The following is a 15,260-nucleotide window of genomic DNA, read 5'->3' as shown; positions in this document are numbered from 1 at the left end:
TATAAAATCATGAGGGACATGGATAGGGTAAATAGGCAAAGTCTTTTCCCTGGGGTGGGGGAGTCCAGAACTAGAGGGGCATAGGTTTAGGGTGAGAGGGGAAAGATACAAGGGCAGATTTTTGGGGGTGGAGGCTGGGGAAGTGTGGAGGCTGGGGGATGGGAAGAAGTTGCAGAGGAGATGGTCCAGGAGTCTGTGCACAAAGCAAGCCTTGCCTCGCGACAGGATGCTTGAACGGAGATCAGCTCCCAATGCCAAGCCTGACGTTAACTAACTCTCGGGAAGTGACCAGCGTTGGGGTGGAAACGACGCTGGTGGGAAGATTCAGACGGCTGAACCGGCAGACAGTGTCTGTGCTCGTGTACGTGTCTGTGTGCGCGTGAGAGGGCGTGTGTGAGAGTGTGTACGAGAGTGAGAGTGCATGTCAATGAGAGTGTGTGTGTGTGTCTGAGAGCGCGTGTGCGAGTGTGTGCATGTGAGTGTGCGCATGCACACGTGTGCCTCCCTTTCTCTGCAGTTACAAACAAATAACTGCGGGCTGAAGGAAGCCACCTGCTCCCTCTGGCGAGCAGAGGCCTGGAACTGGAGACAGAAGAGACTTCGTAACCGGTGGACCAGCCACCTGCAAATTCAGAAGAACTTGGACAGATGTGACTTGGGGGGGTGGGGGCCACAAAAATAAAACAAAACCAGGCAAGTGTCAGGATCATCTCTGCGTAGTGAGTGCAGCATTGGCCTTATTGAACCGTGCTTCAAAGTTCAGTTTTCACCTCCATCCAGAACACCAATGTTTTTTTTTGTGTCATACGGGGCGTGGGGTGGAAGGGGAAGTGAAACGAGTAGTTGTGCCTCTTACCTGTGGTTGGAATCTTATTTATTTGTGAACGCTTGTGGAGTCCGGAAGAGCCAGCGTGTTCTTTCAGATAACCCCGGTCTATCAGGGCAAGGGTTTTGTGACCTTGCGCAAACGCTTCACGTTGGGTGGAGCCTCTGGGAGGGGGGGGGGGGGGGGGGTTTCCAGGTGAACTACCTTAGTGAGGCCCACTGTGCTCCTCCGGACAAGCAGCTGGGGTTGAGGCCGAATACCTGACCACAGCGAGGACGGAGCCGACACGAGGCAGGGGTCTCTGTGATCGTCCCGCTGCTCTGGCTCCCGGAGGCGAGGCGAGGTTGGGAGTCAAGTAGGAATACCAACCGGACGGAGCGGCCCACGCTGGGTGGGTGACTGCACGATAAAGGTTTTATTGCGATATGAGATCTCGACAGGAATACAGTTACAACAGGCAATGGCGGGGGCGGGGGGAGTGGGTGGAAACAACCCCTGGGGACCAGCGCCGGTACGACTGGTACGTGTCGCAAACTATTTACAAAATCCTGAAAATAGGACCAACATCTTACAGGCAGAAACCAGACTCTTCGCTGAGCGCAAAGAACCGGGTGGTGGGTGGGGGGGTAAAGTTGGAGGGGAGACGAGGAGGCCTGGGCCTCCCTCCCTCCAGCCCCTTGGAGTCGGGGGGAGGGGAGAGAGGAGGAACCAGGTAAGCCACACCTCTCTGGGGCTACCCAGAGGCAAGACCACACCTGCCTTTCGCCAGTTCCTCTCGGGACAGGAAGGGTGGGGAAAGGGAGCCCCTTTTTCCACCTGCCCTCCGGACCCACTCCTCGTCGAAGTGTGGATCCTCCCCTCCCCTCACACTCTGAGGGGAGGAGGAGGAGGAGGGTGGAATAGGAAACACCCTCTGACAGGAAGCCAGGAGGTTGTTGGGGGAAGGGGAGCGCCCCGTGACCCAGACGTCTCAGGGAGGGTGAGGGGGGAGGGGGCCTTAAGGTTCCTCAGCGGCCAGGTGGCTCTCCCCATCTTCCAGGCCCCTCCCGGGCCCCAGGTGACCCGAGCCCTGCTCCAGGCGGGTCCACACCTCCAGGCGGATCCCACCCTCCAGACAGCTGCCTTGGTCCAGCCGCGCCCAGCCCTCGGTCTCCAGGGGCCCGGGGTGAGCAGACGGTGTCTCGGGGACGAGGCTGGGCCCCTCACTGTAGGCGCCACCCTCCTCCAGGCCGGTCAGCCCGGCCACGCTGGACAGCAGCACCTCGGGGTGGCTCTTGCTCTTGTGCGCGGAGACGTTGTCCTTCTTCTCAAACCTCTTGCCACAGACGTCGCAGGAGAACTGGTAGCCGGCCTCAGCGTCATGTTTCTTCATGTGCCAATTCAGGGAGGCTTTCTGTCGGCAGGTAAACCCACAGATCTCACACCTAAACACCGGGGGGAGGGGGAGAGAAGGTTAGGCAGGTAAACCCACAGATCTCACACCTAAACGCTGGGTGGAGGGTCAGTGCTGAGGGAGAGCCGCACAGTCAGAGGGTCAGTACTGAGGGAGTGCCGCACTGTTGGAGGGTCAGTACTGAGGGAGGGCCGCACTGTCGGAGGGTCAGTGCTGAGGGAGTGCCGCACTGTCGGAGGGTCAGTACTGAGGGAGTGCCGCACTGTCGGAGTGTCAGTACTGAGGGAGTGCCGCACTGTCGGAGGGTCAGTACTAAAGGAGTGCCGCACTGTCGAAGTGTCAGTACTGAGGGAGTGCCGCACTGTCGGAGGGTCAGTACTAAAGGAGTGCCGCACTGTCGGAGGGTCAGTACTGAGGGAGTGCCGCACTGTCGGAGGGTCAGTACTGAGGGAGTGCCGCACTGTCAGAGGGTCAGTGCTGAGGGAGTGCCGCACTGTCGGAGGGTCAATACAGAGGGAGCGCCGCACTGTCGGAGAGTCACTACTGACGGAGCGCCGCACGACACTCAACCCAGAGAAGAAGGGACTTCTGACCTTTAAACCCGGGCTCCGAATGGACGGTCCAATACTCCCCAGCGCTGTGCTCCTCAGCGGCTGACCCCTCCGTGTGCCTCCAACACCGTCGCTGCACCCCACCCCCGCCCCCCACCGTGCTGTCTCCCTGTCCCCCTCCCCACCATCATGCCAGCCAGTCTGTGCTTACTGCAGGGGCTTCTCTCCCGTGTGAATCCTCCTGTGTACCACCAAGTTCTTGTCAGTTTTGAAGGCGCGGCCGCAGAACTCACAGATGTAATTCCGCTGATCTGCAATCAGACAAGGTCAGCGTGTGACTCAGACAGGGCAGGACAGGGCCCGGCCCGGCAGACCGAGAGGCGGGGAGAGAGGGAGGGGGGTTGTGGGCAGGAGGAGCTGGCATGGAAACGCCAGTCACCATTCGCTGCAGCCCCTCCCGCTGCCGCGTGGTGTGGACGGACCTGAAGCGCATTCCTGATACAGCAGCAGCAGCTCCCCCAGCTAATCCCCCAGGGTGACAAATAATCACTGGGCAGGGCATCACAGGAATACCAGAGAGTCTTGGCAGGTTGGATTTGGAGGAGGTGGGGGGGTCACGGACTTATCGCTGGATATCAACATGTTGGGGTGATGTGAAAACTATTGCAGCGCCGCACTGTCACAGGGTCAGTGCTGAGGGAGCCCCGCACTGTCGGAGGGTCAGTACTGAGGGAGTGCCGCACTGTCGGAGGGTCAGTACTGAGGGAGCGCCACACTGTCGGAGGATCAGTGCTGAGGGAGCCCCGCATTGTCGGAGGATCAGTGCTGAGGGAGCGCCACACTGTCGGAAGGTCAGTGCTGAGGGAGCCCCGCATTGTCGGAGGGTCAGTACTGAGGGAGCCCCGCATTGTCGGAGGGTCAGTGCTGAGGGAGTGCCGCACTGTCGGAGGGTCAGTACTGAGGGAGTGCCGCACTGTCGGAGGGTCAGTGCTGAGGGAGGGCCGCACTGTCGGAGGGTCAGTGCTGAGGGAGGGCCGCATTGTCGGAGGGTCAGTGCTGAGGGAGGGCCGCACTGTCGGAGGATCAGTGCTGAGGGAGTGCCGCACTGTCGGAGGGTCAGTGCTGAGGGAGTGCCGCACTGTCAGAGGGTCAGTGCTGAGGGAGTGGGGAGAGCGAGGGACGGGGAGAGCGAGGGACGGGGAGAGCGAGGGACGGGGAGAGCGAGGGACGGGGAGAGCGAGGGACGGGGAGAGCGAGGGACGGGGAGAGCGAGGGACGGGGAGAGCGAGGGACGGGGAGAGCGAGGGACGGGGAGAGCGAGGGACGGGGAGAGCGAGGGACGGGGAGAGCGAGGGACGGGGAGAGCGAGGGACGGGGAGAGCGAGGGACGGGGAGAGCGAGGGACGGGGAGAGCGAGGGACGGGGAGAGCGAGGGACGGGGAGAGCGAGGGACGGGGAGAGCGAGGGACGGGGAGAGCGAGGGACGGGGAGAGCGAGGGACGGGGAGAGCGAGGGACGGGGAGAGCGAGGGACGGGGAGAGCGAGGGACGGGGAGAGCGAGGGACGGGGAGAGCGAGGGACGGGGAGAGCGAGGGACGGGGAGAGCGAGGGACGGGGAGAGCGAGGGACGGGGAGAGCGAGGGACGGGGAGAGCGAGGGACGGGGAGAGCGAGGGACGGGGAGAGCGAGGGACGGGGAGAGCGAGGGACGGGGAGAGCGAGGGACGGGGAGAGCGAGGGACGGGGAGAGCGAGGGACGGGGAGAGCGAGGGACGGGGAGAGCGAGGGACGGGGAGAGCGAGGGACGGGGAGAGCGAGGGACGGGGAGAGCGAGGGACGGGGAGAGCGAGGGACGGGGAGAGCGAGGGACGGGGAGAGCGAGGGACGGGGAGAGCGAGGGACGGGGAGAGCGAGGGACGGGGAGAGCGAGGGACGGGGAGAGCGAGGGACGGGGAGAGCGAGGGACGGGGAGAGCGAGGGACGGGGAGAGCGAGGGACGGGGAGAGCGAGGGACGGGGAGAGCGAGGGACGGGGAGAGCGAGGGACGGGGAGAGCGAGGGACGGGGAGAGCGAGGGACGGGGAGAGCGAGGGACGGGGAGAGCGAGGGACGGGGAGAGCGAGGGACGGGGAGAGCGAGGGACGGGGAGAGCGAGGGACGGGGAGAGCGAGGGACGGGGAGAGCGAGGGACGGGGAGAGCGAGGGACGGGGAGAGCGAGGGACGGGGAGAGCGAGGGACGGGGAGAGCGAGGGACGGGGAGAGCGAGGGACGGGGAGAGCGAGGGACGGGGAGAGCGAGGGACGGGGAGAGCGAGGGACGGGGAGAGCGAGGGACGGGGAGAGCGAGGGACGGGGAGAGCGAGGGACGGGGAGAGCGAGGGACGGGGAGAGCGAGGGACGGGGAGAGCGAGGGACGGGGAGAGCGAGGGACGGGGAGAGCGAGGGACGGGGAGAGCGAGGGACGGGGAGAGCGAGGGACGGGGAGAGCGAGGGACGGGGAGAGCGAGGGACGGGGAGAGCGAGGGACGGGGAGAGCGAGGGACGGGGAGAGCGAGGGACGGGGAGAGCGAGGGACGGGGAGAGCGAGGGACGGGGAGAGCGAGGGACGGGGAGAGCGAGGGACGGGGAGAGCGAGGGACGGGGAGAGCGAGGGACGGGGAGAGCGAGGGACGGGGAGAGCGAGGGACGGGGAGAGCGAGGGACGGGGAGAGCGAGGGACGGGGAGAGCGAGGGACGGGGAGAGCGAGGGACGGGGAGAGCGAGGGACGGGGAGAGCGAGGGACGGGGAGAGCGAGGGACGGGGAGAGCGAGGGACGGGGAGAGCGAGGGACGGGGAGAGCGAGGGACGGGGAGAGCGAGGGACGGGGAGAGCGAGGGACGGGGAGAGCGAGGGACGGGGAGAGCGAGGGACGGGGAGAGCGAGGGACGGGGAGAGCGAGGGACGGGGAGAGCGAGGGACGGGGAGAGCGAGGGACGGGGAGAGCGAGGGACGGGGAGAGCGAGGGACGGGGAGAGCGAGGGACGGGGAGAGCGAGGGACGGGGAGAGCGAGGGACGGGGAGAGCGAGGGACGGGGAGAGCGAGGGACGGGGAGAGCGAGGGACGGGGAGAGCGAGGGACGGGGAGAGCGAGGGACGGGGAGAGCGAGGGACGGGGAGAGCGAGGGACGGGGAGAGCGAGGGACGGGGAGAGCGAGGGACGGGGAGAGCGAGGGACGGGGAGAGCGAGGGACGGGGAGAGCGAGGGACGGGGAGAGCGAGGGACGGGGAGAGCGAGGGACGGGGAGAGCGAGGGACGGGGAGAGCGAGGGACGGGGAGAGCGAGGGACGGGGAGAGCGAGGGACGGGGAGAGCGAGGGACGGGGAGAGCGAGGGACGGGGAGAGCGAGGGACGGGGAGAGCGAGGGACGGGGAGAGCGAGGGACGGGGAGAGCGAGGGACGGGGAGAGCGAGGGACGGGGAGAGCGAGGGACGGGGAGAGCGAGGGACGGGGAGAGCGAGGGACGGGGAGAGCGAGGGACGGGGAGAGCGAGGGACGGGGAGAGCGAGGGACGGGGAGAGCGAGGGACGGGGAGAGCGAGGGACGGGGAGAGCGAGGGACGGGGAGAGCGAGGGACGGGGAGAGCGAGGGACGGGGAGAGCGAGGGACGGGGAGAGCGAGGGACGGGGAGAGCGAGGGACGGGGAGAGCGAGGGACGGGGAGAGCGAGGGACGGGGAGAGCGAGGGACGGGGAGAGCGAGGGACGGGGAGAGCGAGGGACGGGGAGAGCGAGGGACGGGGAGAGCGAGGGACGGGGAGAGCGAGGGACGGGGAGAGCGAGGGACGGGGAGAGCGAGGGACGGGGAGAGCGAGGGACGGGGAGAGCGAGGGACGGGGAGAGCGAGGGACGGGGAGAGCGAGGGACGGGGAGAGCGAGGGACGGGGAGAGCGAGGGACGGGGAGAGCGAGGGACGGGGAGAGCGAGGGACGGGGAGAGCGAGGGACGGGGAGAGCGAGGGACGGGGAGAGCGAGGGACGGGGAGAGCGAGGGACGGGGAGAGCGAGGGACGGGGAGAGCGAGGGACGGGGAGAGCGAGGGACGGGGAGAGCGAGGGACGGGGAGAGCGAGGGACGGGGAGAGCGAGGGACGGGGAGAGCGAGGGACGGGGAGAGCGAGGGACGGGGAGAGCGAGGGACGGGGAGAGCGAGGGACGGGGAGAGCGAGGGACGGGGAGAGCGAGGGACGGGGAGAGCGAGGGACGGGGAGAGCGAGGGACGGGGAGAGCGAGGGACGGGGAGAGCGAGGGACGGGGAGAGCGAGGGACGGGGAGAGCGAGGGACGGGGAGAGCGAGGGACGGGGAGAGCGAGGGACGGGGAGAGCGAGGGACGGGGAGAGCGAGGGACGGGGAGAGCGAGGGACGGGGAGAGCGAGGGACGGGGAGAGCGAGGGACGGGGAGAGCGAGGGACGGGGAGAGCGAGGGACGGGGAGAGCGAGGGACGGGGAGAGCGAGGGACGGGGAGAGCGAGGGACGGGGAGAGCGAGGGACGGGGAGAGCGAGGGACGGGGAGAGCGAGGGACGGGGAGAGCGAGGGACGGGGAGAGCGAGGGACGGGGAGAGCGAGGGACGGGGAGAGCGAGGGACGGGGAGAGCGAGGGACGGGGAGAGCGAGGGACGGGGAGAGCGAGGGACGGGGAGAGCGAGGGACGGGGAGAGCGAGGGACGGGGAGAGCGAGGGACGGGGAGAGCGAGGGACGGGGAGAGCGAGGGACGGGGAGAGCGAGGGACGGGGAGAGCGAGGGACGGGGAGAGCGAGGGACGGGGAGAGCGAGGGACGGGGAGAGCGAGGGACGGGGAGAGCGAGGGACGGGGAGAGCGAGGGACGGGGAGAGCGAGGGACGGGGAGAGCGAGGGACGGGGAGAGCGAGGGACGGGGAGAGCGAGGGACGGGGAGAGCGAGGGACGGGGAGAGCGAGGGACGGGGAGAGCGAGGGACGGGGAGAGCGAGGGACGGGGAGAGCGAGGGACGGGGAGAGCGAGGGACGGGGAGAGCGAGGGACGGGGAGAGCGAGGGACGGGGAGAGCGAGGGACGGGGAGAGCGAGGGACGGGGAGAGCGAGGGACGGGGAGAGCGAGGGACGGGGAGAGCGAGGGACGGGGAGAGCGAGGGACGGGGAGAGCGAGGGACGGGGAGAGCGAGGGACGGGGAGAGCGAGGGACGGGGAGAGCGAGGGACGGGGAGAGCGAGGGACGGGGAGAGCGAGGGACGGGGAGAGCGAGGGACGGGGAGAGCGAGGGACGGGGAGAGCGAGGGACGGGGAGAGCGAGGGACGGGGAGAGCGAGGGACGGGGAGAGCGAGGGACGGGGAGAGCGAGGGACGGGGAGAGCGAGGGACGGGGAGAGCGAGGGACGGGGAGAGCGAGGGACGGGGAGAGCGAGGGACGGGGAGAGCGAGGGACGGGGAGAGCGAGGGACGGGGAGAGCGAGGGACGGGGAGAGCGAGGGACGGGGAGAGCGAGGGACGGGGAGAGCGAGGGACGGGGAGAGCGAGGGACGGGGAGAGCGAGGGACGGGGAGAGCGAGGGACGGGGAGAGCGAGGGACGGGGAGAGCGAGGGACGGGGAGAGCGAGGGACGGGGAGAGCGAGGGACGGGGAGAGCGAGGGACGGGGAGAGCGAGGGACGGGGAGAGCGAGGGACGGGGAGAGCGAGGGACGGGGAGAGCGAGGGACGGGGAGAGCGAGGGACGGGGAGAGCGAGGGACGGGGAGAGCGAGGGACGGGGAGAGCGAGGGACGGGGAGAGCGAGGGACGGGGAGAGCGAGGGACGGGGAGAGCGAGGGACGGGGAGAGCGAGGGACGGGGAGAGCGAGGGACGGGGAGAGCGAGGGACGGGGAGAGCGAGGGACGGGGAGAGCGAGGGACGGGGAGAGCGAGGGACGGGGAGAGCGAGGGACGGGGAGAGCGAGGGACGGGGAGAGCGAGGGACGGGGAGAGCGAGGGACGGGGAGAGCGAGGGACGGGGAGAGCGAGGGACGGGGAGAGCGAGGGACGGGGAGAGCGAGGGACGGGGAGAGCGAGGGACGGGGAGAGCGAGGGACGGGGAGAGCGAGGGACGGGGAGAGCGAGGGACGGGGAGAGCGAGGGACGGGGAGAGCGAGGGACGGGGAGAGCGAGGGACGGGGAGAGCGAGGGACGGGGAGAGCGAGGGACGGGGAGAGCGAGGGACGGGGAGAGCGAGGGACGGGGAGAGCGAGGGACGGGGAGAGCGAGGGACGGGGAGAGCGAGGGACGGGGAGAGCGAGGGACGGGGAGAGCGAGGGACGGGGAGAGCGAGGGACGGGGAGAGCGAGGGACGGGGAGAGCGAGGGACGGGGAGAGCGAGGGACGGGGAGAGCGAGGGACGGGGAGAGCGAGGGACGGGGAGAGCGAGGGACGGGGAGAGCGAGGGACGGGGAGAGCGAGGGACGGGGAGAGCGAGGGACGGGGAGAGCGAGGGACGGGGAGAGCGAGGGACGGGGAGAGCGAGGGACGGGGAGAGCGAGGGACGGGGAGAGCGAGGGACGGGGAGAGCGAGGGACGGGGAGAGCGAGGGACGGGGAGAGCGAGGGACGGGGAGAGCGAGGGACGGGGAGAGCGAGGGACGGGGAGAGCGAGGGACGGGGAGAGCGAGGGACGGGGAGAGCGAGGGACGGGGAGAGCGAGGGACGGGGAGAGCGAGGGACGGGGAGAGCGAGGGACGGGGAGAGCGAGGGACGGGGAGAGCGAGGGACGGGGAGAGCGAGGGACGGGGAGAGCGAGGGACGGGGAGAGCGAGGGACGGGGAGAGCGAGGGACGGGGAGAGCGAGGGACGGGGAGAGCGAGGGACGGGGAGAGCGAGGGACGGGGAGAGCGAGGGACGGGGAGAGCGAGGGACGGGGAGAGCGAGGGACGGGGAGAGCGAGGGACGGGGAGAGCGAGGGACGGGGAGAGCGAGGGACGGGGAGAGCGAGGGACGGGGAGAGCGAGGGACGGGGAGAGCGAGGGACGGGGAGAGCGAGGGACGGGGAGAGCGAGGGACGGGGAGAGCGAGGGACGGGGAGAGCGAGGGACGGGGAGAGCGAGGGACGGGGAGAGCGAGGGACGGGGAGAGCGAGGGACGGGGAGAGCGAGGGACGGGGAGAGCGAGGGACGGGGAGAGCGAGGGACGGGGAGAGCGAGGGACGGGGAGAGCGAGGGACGGGGAGAGCGAGGGACGGGGAGAGCGAGGGACGGGGAGAGTGTGTGAAGACCAAGAAAGGTGAAGGGTTACACAGCAGGTTAAGGGTGACAGAGACAAAGAGGGACACAGAATGAAAACCTGGCCACATCGAGTATAGATCAAGCTCCCCCACCCTGTTCAGCATGAGTGCAGTGGGGTTGGTACTGAGTGCTCAGGCAGCCAAAGCCAGCACCTTACCCAAGTTCCATCATTACCGGATGGGAGGCCGAGAGCACCTGACTGCAAGGTGTCCTCGGAGCCCGAGAAAGGCACTGCCACTCGCTGGGCTCCCCGCTCTAGGCCAACAGAGTCTGACTCTAACCTCACACCTTCAACGCAATGTCTGAGCCGAGATGGTTATTTAGTATAAAACCCTAAGTGATCCCGAGAACGGGACTCAGAACAAGTTCTGAGATTTACGTATGAATGATCCGAAACCTGCAAAGGTGAAACGCTGAACAACAACCTCGGGTTGTTCCGCGTATCATTTCAGTTGTATGGCATTGCAACCGTCTGCCGTAAACCGTGTGTCTGATGGTCCGACTCCACAACCCCCTGACGAAGGAGCGGCCCTCCCCAGGGCTTCCAAATAAACCAGTCGGATTATCACCTGGGGTGGTGTGGTTTTCAAACTGTGTCCACCCCAGTCCGACAATCAGCACCTCCCCATCGTATGTCAAACCCAGCTGCGACAGGGATGGACGCCAGCTATGAAACATCATCTGGGACTATCCCGTGAGCTGGGGGCAGGTTGGGGCGTGGGGGTGAGGGGGGGGGGGGGGGGGGGGGGGTGGTTCCTCCCCGCAGATTCGGAAGCAGCTGAGCGTTTCCAGCTGGAGGGGTGGACTATCTGACGATCATGTTTTGTGCTGGTGCTGAGGATCCTCAGCGGAGCTCAGGGGAAGATCTGGATGGTTCCTTTCCTGCTCACTGCCTCCTTGCTTTCTGCTTCCGGTTTAATCCGGTCTTGTGGACTGAGACCGTGACTCTGTACCCTTCTCACCGTACTCCCGGACACGAGTACACATGGCAATACGATCTCAATCTAAAGCTCGGTGAAGGGAAAGCCTTTCCGTTGCAATTACACTGTCCCTGACTTCCAACGTCAGCCGCCATAATCTCGTCTTCCCCTCACGGTCTGTTCCGTCTTCATTGGGATGAAATCCCTGCTGTGTCTCCTGAATTATTCCCAGAAACCTCCTGCGATAACTGCTACCTTGTCTTCCCTGCCTGGTTCCCCTTTCCAACCAGCCCAGGCCAGCCCCTCCCTCATGTCTCTGTCCTTCCCTTCCCTCAGCGGGAACGCCGTTCCATCTCATCCCAGCCCCTCCCTCTCTAATCCAGGGTAAGTTCCACTGTGTTATGGTCACTGTCCCCTCTGGGGTGGGGGGGGGGTTCCTTCACCCTCAGCTCTCTCATCAAGCCTGCCTCATGGCACGTCACCAAATCCAGAACGCTCCTGCTCCCTCCTGGGCTCTGTCACAGCCTGCTCCAAAAACAACAGTCCACAAATTCCTGTCCTCGGGATCCGCTGCCAAACGGATTTTAGAATTCAGAATTTAGGTTTTACGGGAGCGGGCACTGAAGTACAGGAGAACCGGGAAAGATCCTGCCGCCGCCCCCAGGACCTCTTCGATCTCAAAAGTGGAATTTTACCAAAATAAAAAGACAACAGGAACGAAATAAAAAAGAACAGGGCCAAAAGAAAAGGAAAACTAGAAACGTCCAGATCTAAAAGAAAGATAAATATTCCGATCTTGACGTCCCGTCTCAATAAAGTGGCAAGGGCCGCTCAGTTTCCGAATCAGGCTTCGGGCCTAGTTCTGATCGTGGAGCCTCTCACTGAGGCGACTGTCGCCTTCCATTGTCAGATTCCCTTTCCCAGTCCCCCCTTGCACACCGAAGATTCCCCGTGATTACCGTCACAGGACCTTTCCTCCCTGCCCGGTTTATTTCCCGCCTCACGTCCTGACTCCCTGTCCAGACCCCCACCCACCACGGTGGGGGTTTCACTTACTTCGCGGTTCCTCAGCTCTACCCCCCACCGACGGATTCGCTGCCTCCCCACTCCCTGTCGTCCCCCGCTGTCGACTGAATTTGATCTCTCACTGACCTCTCTCCCTCGGCCCGTCTGCCTGTCCTTCCGCACGGGGTCTCGGTGGGATATTTGGCCCTGATCTCCTTGCAGCCAGGTCTCTGGCGGATCCCACGACGTCGTATCTGCCAACTTCAATCTGGGTCACCCTGTCCCGCAGCTTGTGGGCGTTTAACTGCAACACCCTCAGTCCCTGTAATGACCCCACCCCCTCACAGCTGTCCCTTTACCTGCGAACGTTTGATGCTGTGCCCTTTCCGTCCCCTCTGTCCCATGGCCTGTCCTGGGAAGTCGAATAATCATCGCTCAGCACTCTTCCCTCTCCCACAGAAACCCACCCAGACTCTTAGGGTCACAGCCCCATTCGGGACACCCGCCTGCTCGGGGGGAGAAAACGCGGGAAGCCACCTCCCTCTGCCCCACGAGGAACGCACCGGAACCCTCTCCCTCAACACACACCCCCCCACACACACACACCCTGGGGAACGCATCAGGATCCTCCTACCTCCCCCCGCCACACCTGCGGCCCAGGGGGAAGACAGTGGGACCCTTTTCCCCCCCCTCCCAGGGGAACACACTGGACCTCCACCCCTCTCCCCCCCACCCGGGGGAACACACTGGGACCCCCACTCTCTCTCTTTCTCCCTCCCCCCACCCCCGGGGGAACACACTGGGACCCTCCCTCTTTCCGGTTGGGGGGTTTCCTGCTTTTGGGGGGGGGGGGGGGTGGGGTTGAGGGGAGGGGAGGGAAGGGAGGGAGAGAGACAGAGACTGGTGACACCGTGAATCTGTGACGTGATGGTGGGGGGCGGTTAATGGCACCGTGGGACGGGCAGGGCATGCTGGGAAGGCGAGCAGGCCCAGGAGACGCCCCCACCCCCAGAGTTGTTCGAATCTGCCCAGCTCCTCCTTCCTGGGTTTGGGGGTAAACAGTCCCCCGCGCCAACCGGACTACCCTCCCCGTTCCCCGCGGGCGGGCGAGCGAGCAGCCGGCCTGTTTTGGCACGTCTGTCCCCCAGGTCACCGGCTCGCCGGTGTCTGGTGTTATCCTATGGCCGGTTACCCCGCCCGCCCCTCGTATGGAATCATGGCTACCTGTTCACCGGTTCCTCAGGCGGTGGCTTCTTGGTGCTGTTTCTCCGAGGTCTCCCTCTCCTTTTCTCTCGGTCTGAACCACTGCAGAGGGAGGGGTGGGGATACAATCAACACGTCAAAACTGTGGGGGGGGGGGTTGCAAACGTCAAACGGGACAGGCAGCATCGGGAGGGGCAGAGGGCCACGTTTCCGGTGGAACCCCTTCCTCAGGTCCCGGGCCTGCTGTGTTCGCCCAGCCGCCTGCCAGTCTACGCTCTCACGGAACAGCAGCGATGGGCCGAACGGCCTACTTCACTCAGGTCTCATCAACTCTCGCACTAAATTACGTGACGTTTGACTGGATTCCCTGACAGGGTGAAACTGGCCCTTCAGCACAACAAGTCCACACCGACCCTACGAAGAGTAGCCCACTCAGACCAATTCACTTACACTATATTTATCCCTGACTAATGCATCTAGCACTATGGGGTAATTTAGCACGGCCAATCCACCCTAACCTACACATCCCTGAACACTATGGGGTAATTTAGCACGGCCAATCCACCCTAACCTACACATCCCTTAGCACTATGGGGTAATTTAGCACGGCCAATCCACCCTAACCTACACATCCCTGAACACTATGGGGTAATTTAGCACGGCCAATCCACCCTAACCTACACATCCCTGAACACTATGGATAATTTAGCATGGCCAATCCACCCTAACCTACACATCCCTGAACACTATGGATAATTTAGCACGGCCAATCCACCCTAACCTACACACTCCTGAACACTATGGGGTAATTTAGCATGGCCAATCCACCCTAACCTACACATCCCTGAACACTATGGGGTAATTTAGCATTGCCAATCCACCCTATCCTGCACATCCCTGAACACTATGGGTAATTTAGCATGGCCAATCCACCCTCATCTGCACACCTTTGGCCTGTGGGAGGAAACCGGAGCACCCGAAGGAAACCCATGCAGACACGGGGAGAATGTGCAAACTCCCGAGGCTGGGATCGAACCCGGGTTCCTGTGGCGGCGAGGCAGCCGCGCTGACCACTGAGCTACTGTGCCACCCAACAACAGTGCAGAGTTTCAGAAAGGGCAGTCCTGCTGCACAGAAAGACGTCTGTGAGCAGAGGCAGGAGTCCAGAAATATCAAGGCAGCGTTTGGACGGGAGATGGGAAGCGTTAAGCAACATGTCAACGGCTCAAACAGTCCAGGGAGAGGGGCGCGGCAGCCGACCGCGATCTGAACAAGGACCCTATCCTGTCCAGATCCGGCAGGTTTGAATAAACAGCTCAGATCCGTGAGGTGGTTTCGGAGTCGCAGCTCGGCTTCGGGACCGGGATAAACGAGGAGGGTTCAGGACCTTCCGCACTGACTGGCAGTGTTCAGGAATCATTCAGGGATACGGTGCCTGGGCAGGAACACTCTGCACATGACAGGGAGAGGTAAGGGAGAGGCAGGTGAGGTGTGTCGGCTGGTGGGTGAGACGAGGAGTAGGGGACATGGCCTGTAGATTCGGGGGAGTAGATTTAAGACAGAGATGAGGAGGAACTGCTTTTCCCCCAAGCGAGGAGTGAATCGATGAAATTCTGTGCCCAAGGAAGCAGTAGAGACAGCTTTATTAAGTATATTGAAGAGACAGTTGGATGGGAGGGGAAGAAAGAGTATAATGCAGGGAGGATGCTGCATAGACCAGCCATGATTGTAATGAACGACAGAGCAGGATCGATGGGGTCAATGATTCTGTTCCGATGACACTCCGATAAAGGCAAGGAAAGGTCTGGGGTCACAGAGCACTCTCAGAAGACCAGGCAGCCAGCGTTCTGTCTGGGCTCGGGATCAGAGGGAGGGCAGCGTGCTGAGGAACCTACCTCTCCGATGAGGGGATATAGTTCTCATCCTTGGGATCATCAAAGAACTGATATTCATCCTCCGACTCCACTTCAGTCAACAGCTCCTCATCCTCTTCACTCTCATTGTCACTGTGAGAAACAGGGAGCACAGGCAGTGAGAGGAGGGAGGAGAAAGAGAGAGAGAGAGACTGGGGGGCAGGGGGGAGCAGGGGAGTGAGAGAGAGAGC

General features: G+C 64.7%; 1 protein-coding gene and 1 long non-coding RNA gene across 3 annotated transcripts; both read right to left on the bottom strand.

The window, feature by feature from the left end:
• Positions 1-1,439: 1,439 nt before the first annotated feature.
• LOC122547310 (E3 ubiquitin-protein ligase ZFP91-like) lies at positions 1,440-3,091 on the bottom strand (the record flags this gene model as incomplete). The annotated part of the gene is made up of 2 exons (XM_043685957.1): positions 1,440-2,250; positions 2,982-3,091. Coding segments are annotated over 2 exons (537 nt in total), but the record flags the coding sequence as incomplete, so codon positions are not given.
• A 9,681-nt stretch (positions 3,092-12,772) lies between these two features.
• LOC122547309 lies at positions 12,773-15,214 on the bottom strand. Of its 2 annotated transcripts, none has more exons than XR_006310966.1 (3): positions 15,052-15,214; positions 13,178-13,258; positions 12,773-12,789 (listed from the first exon to the last, which is right to left on the bottom strand). It is a non-coding gene; the product is annotated as an uncharacterized LOC122547309 (long non-coding RNA). The 2 variants fall into 2 exon arrangements; XR_006310967.1 differs by having other exon boundaries at positions 12,775-12,786; positions 15,052-15,213.
• Between the last annotated feature and the right edge of the window lie 46 nt (positions 15,215-15,260).

Source organism: Chiloscyllium plagiosum, unplaced genomic scaffold (genome assembly GCF_004010195.1).
Source record: "Chiloscyllium plagiosum isolate BGI_BamShark_2017 unplaced genomic scaffold, ASM401019v2 scaf_12275, whole genome shotgun sequence".
In the NCBI taxonomy this organism is placed as follows: domain Eukaryota; kingdom Metazoa; phylum Chordata; class Chondrichthyes; order Orectolobiformes; family Hemiscylliidae; genus Chiloscyllium; species Chiloscyllium plagiosum.
The sequence above is the reverse complement of the archived record's forward strand: the minus strand, read 5'-3'. Positions and strand labels throughout refer to the sequence as shown.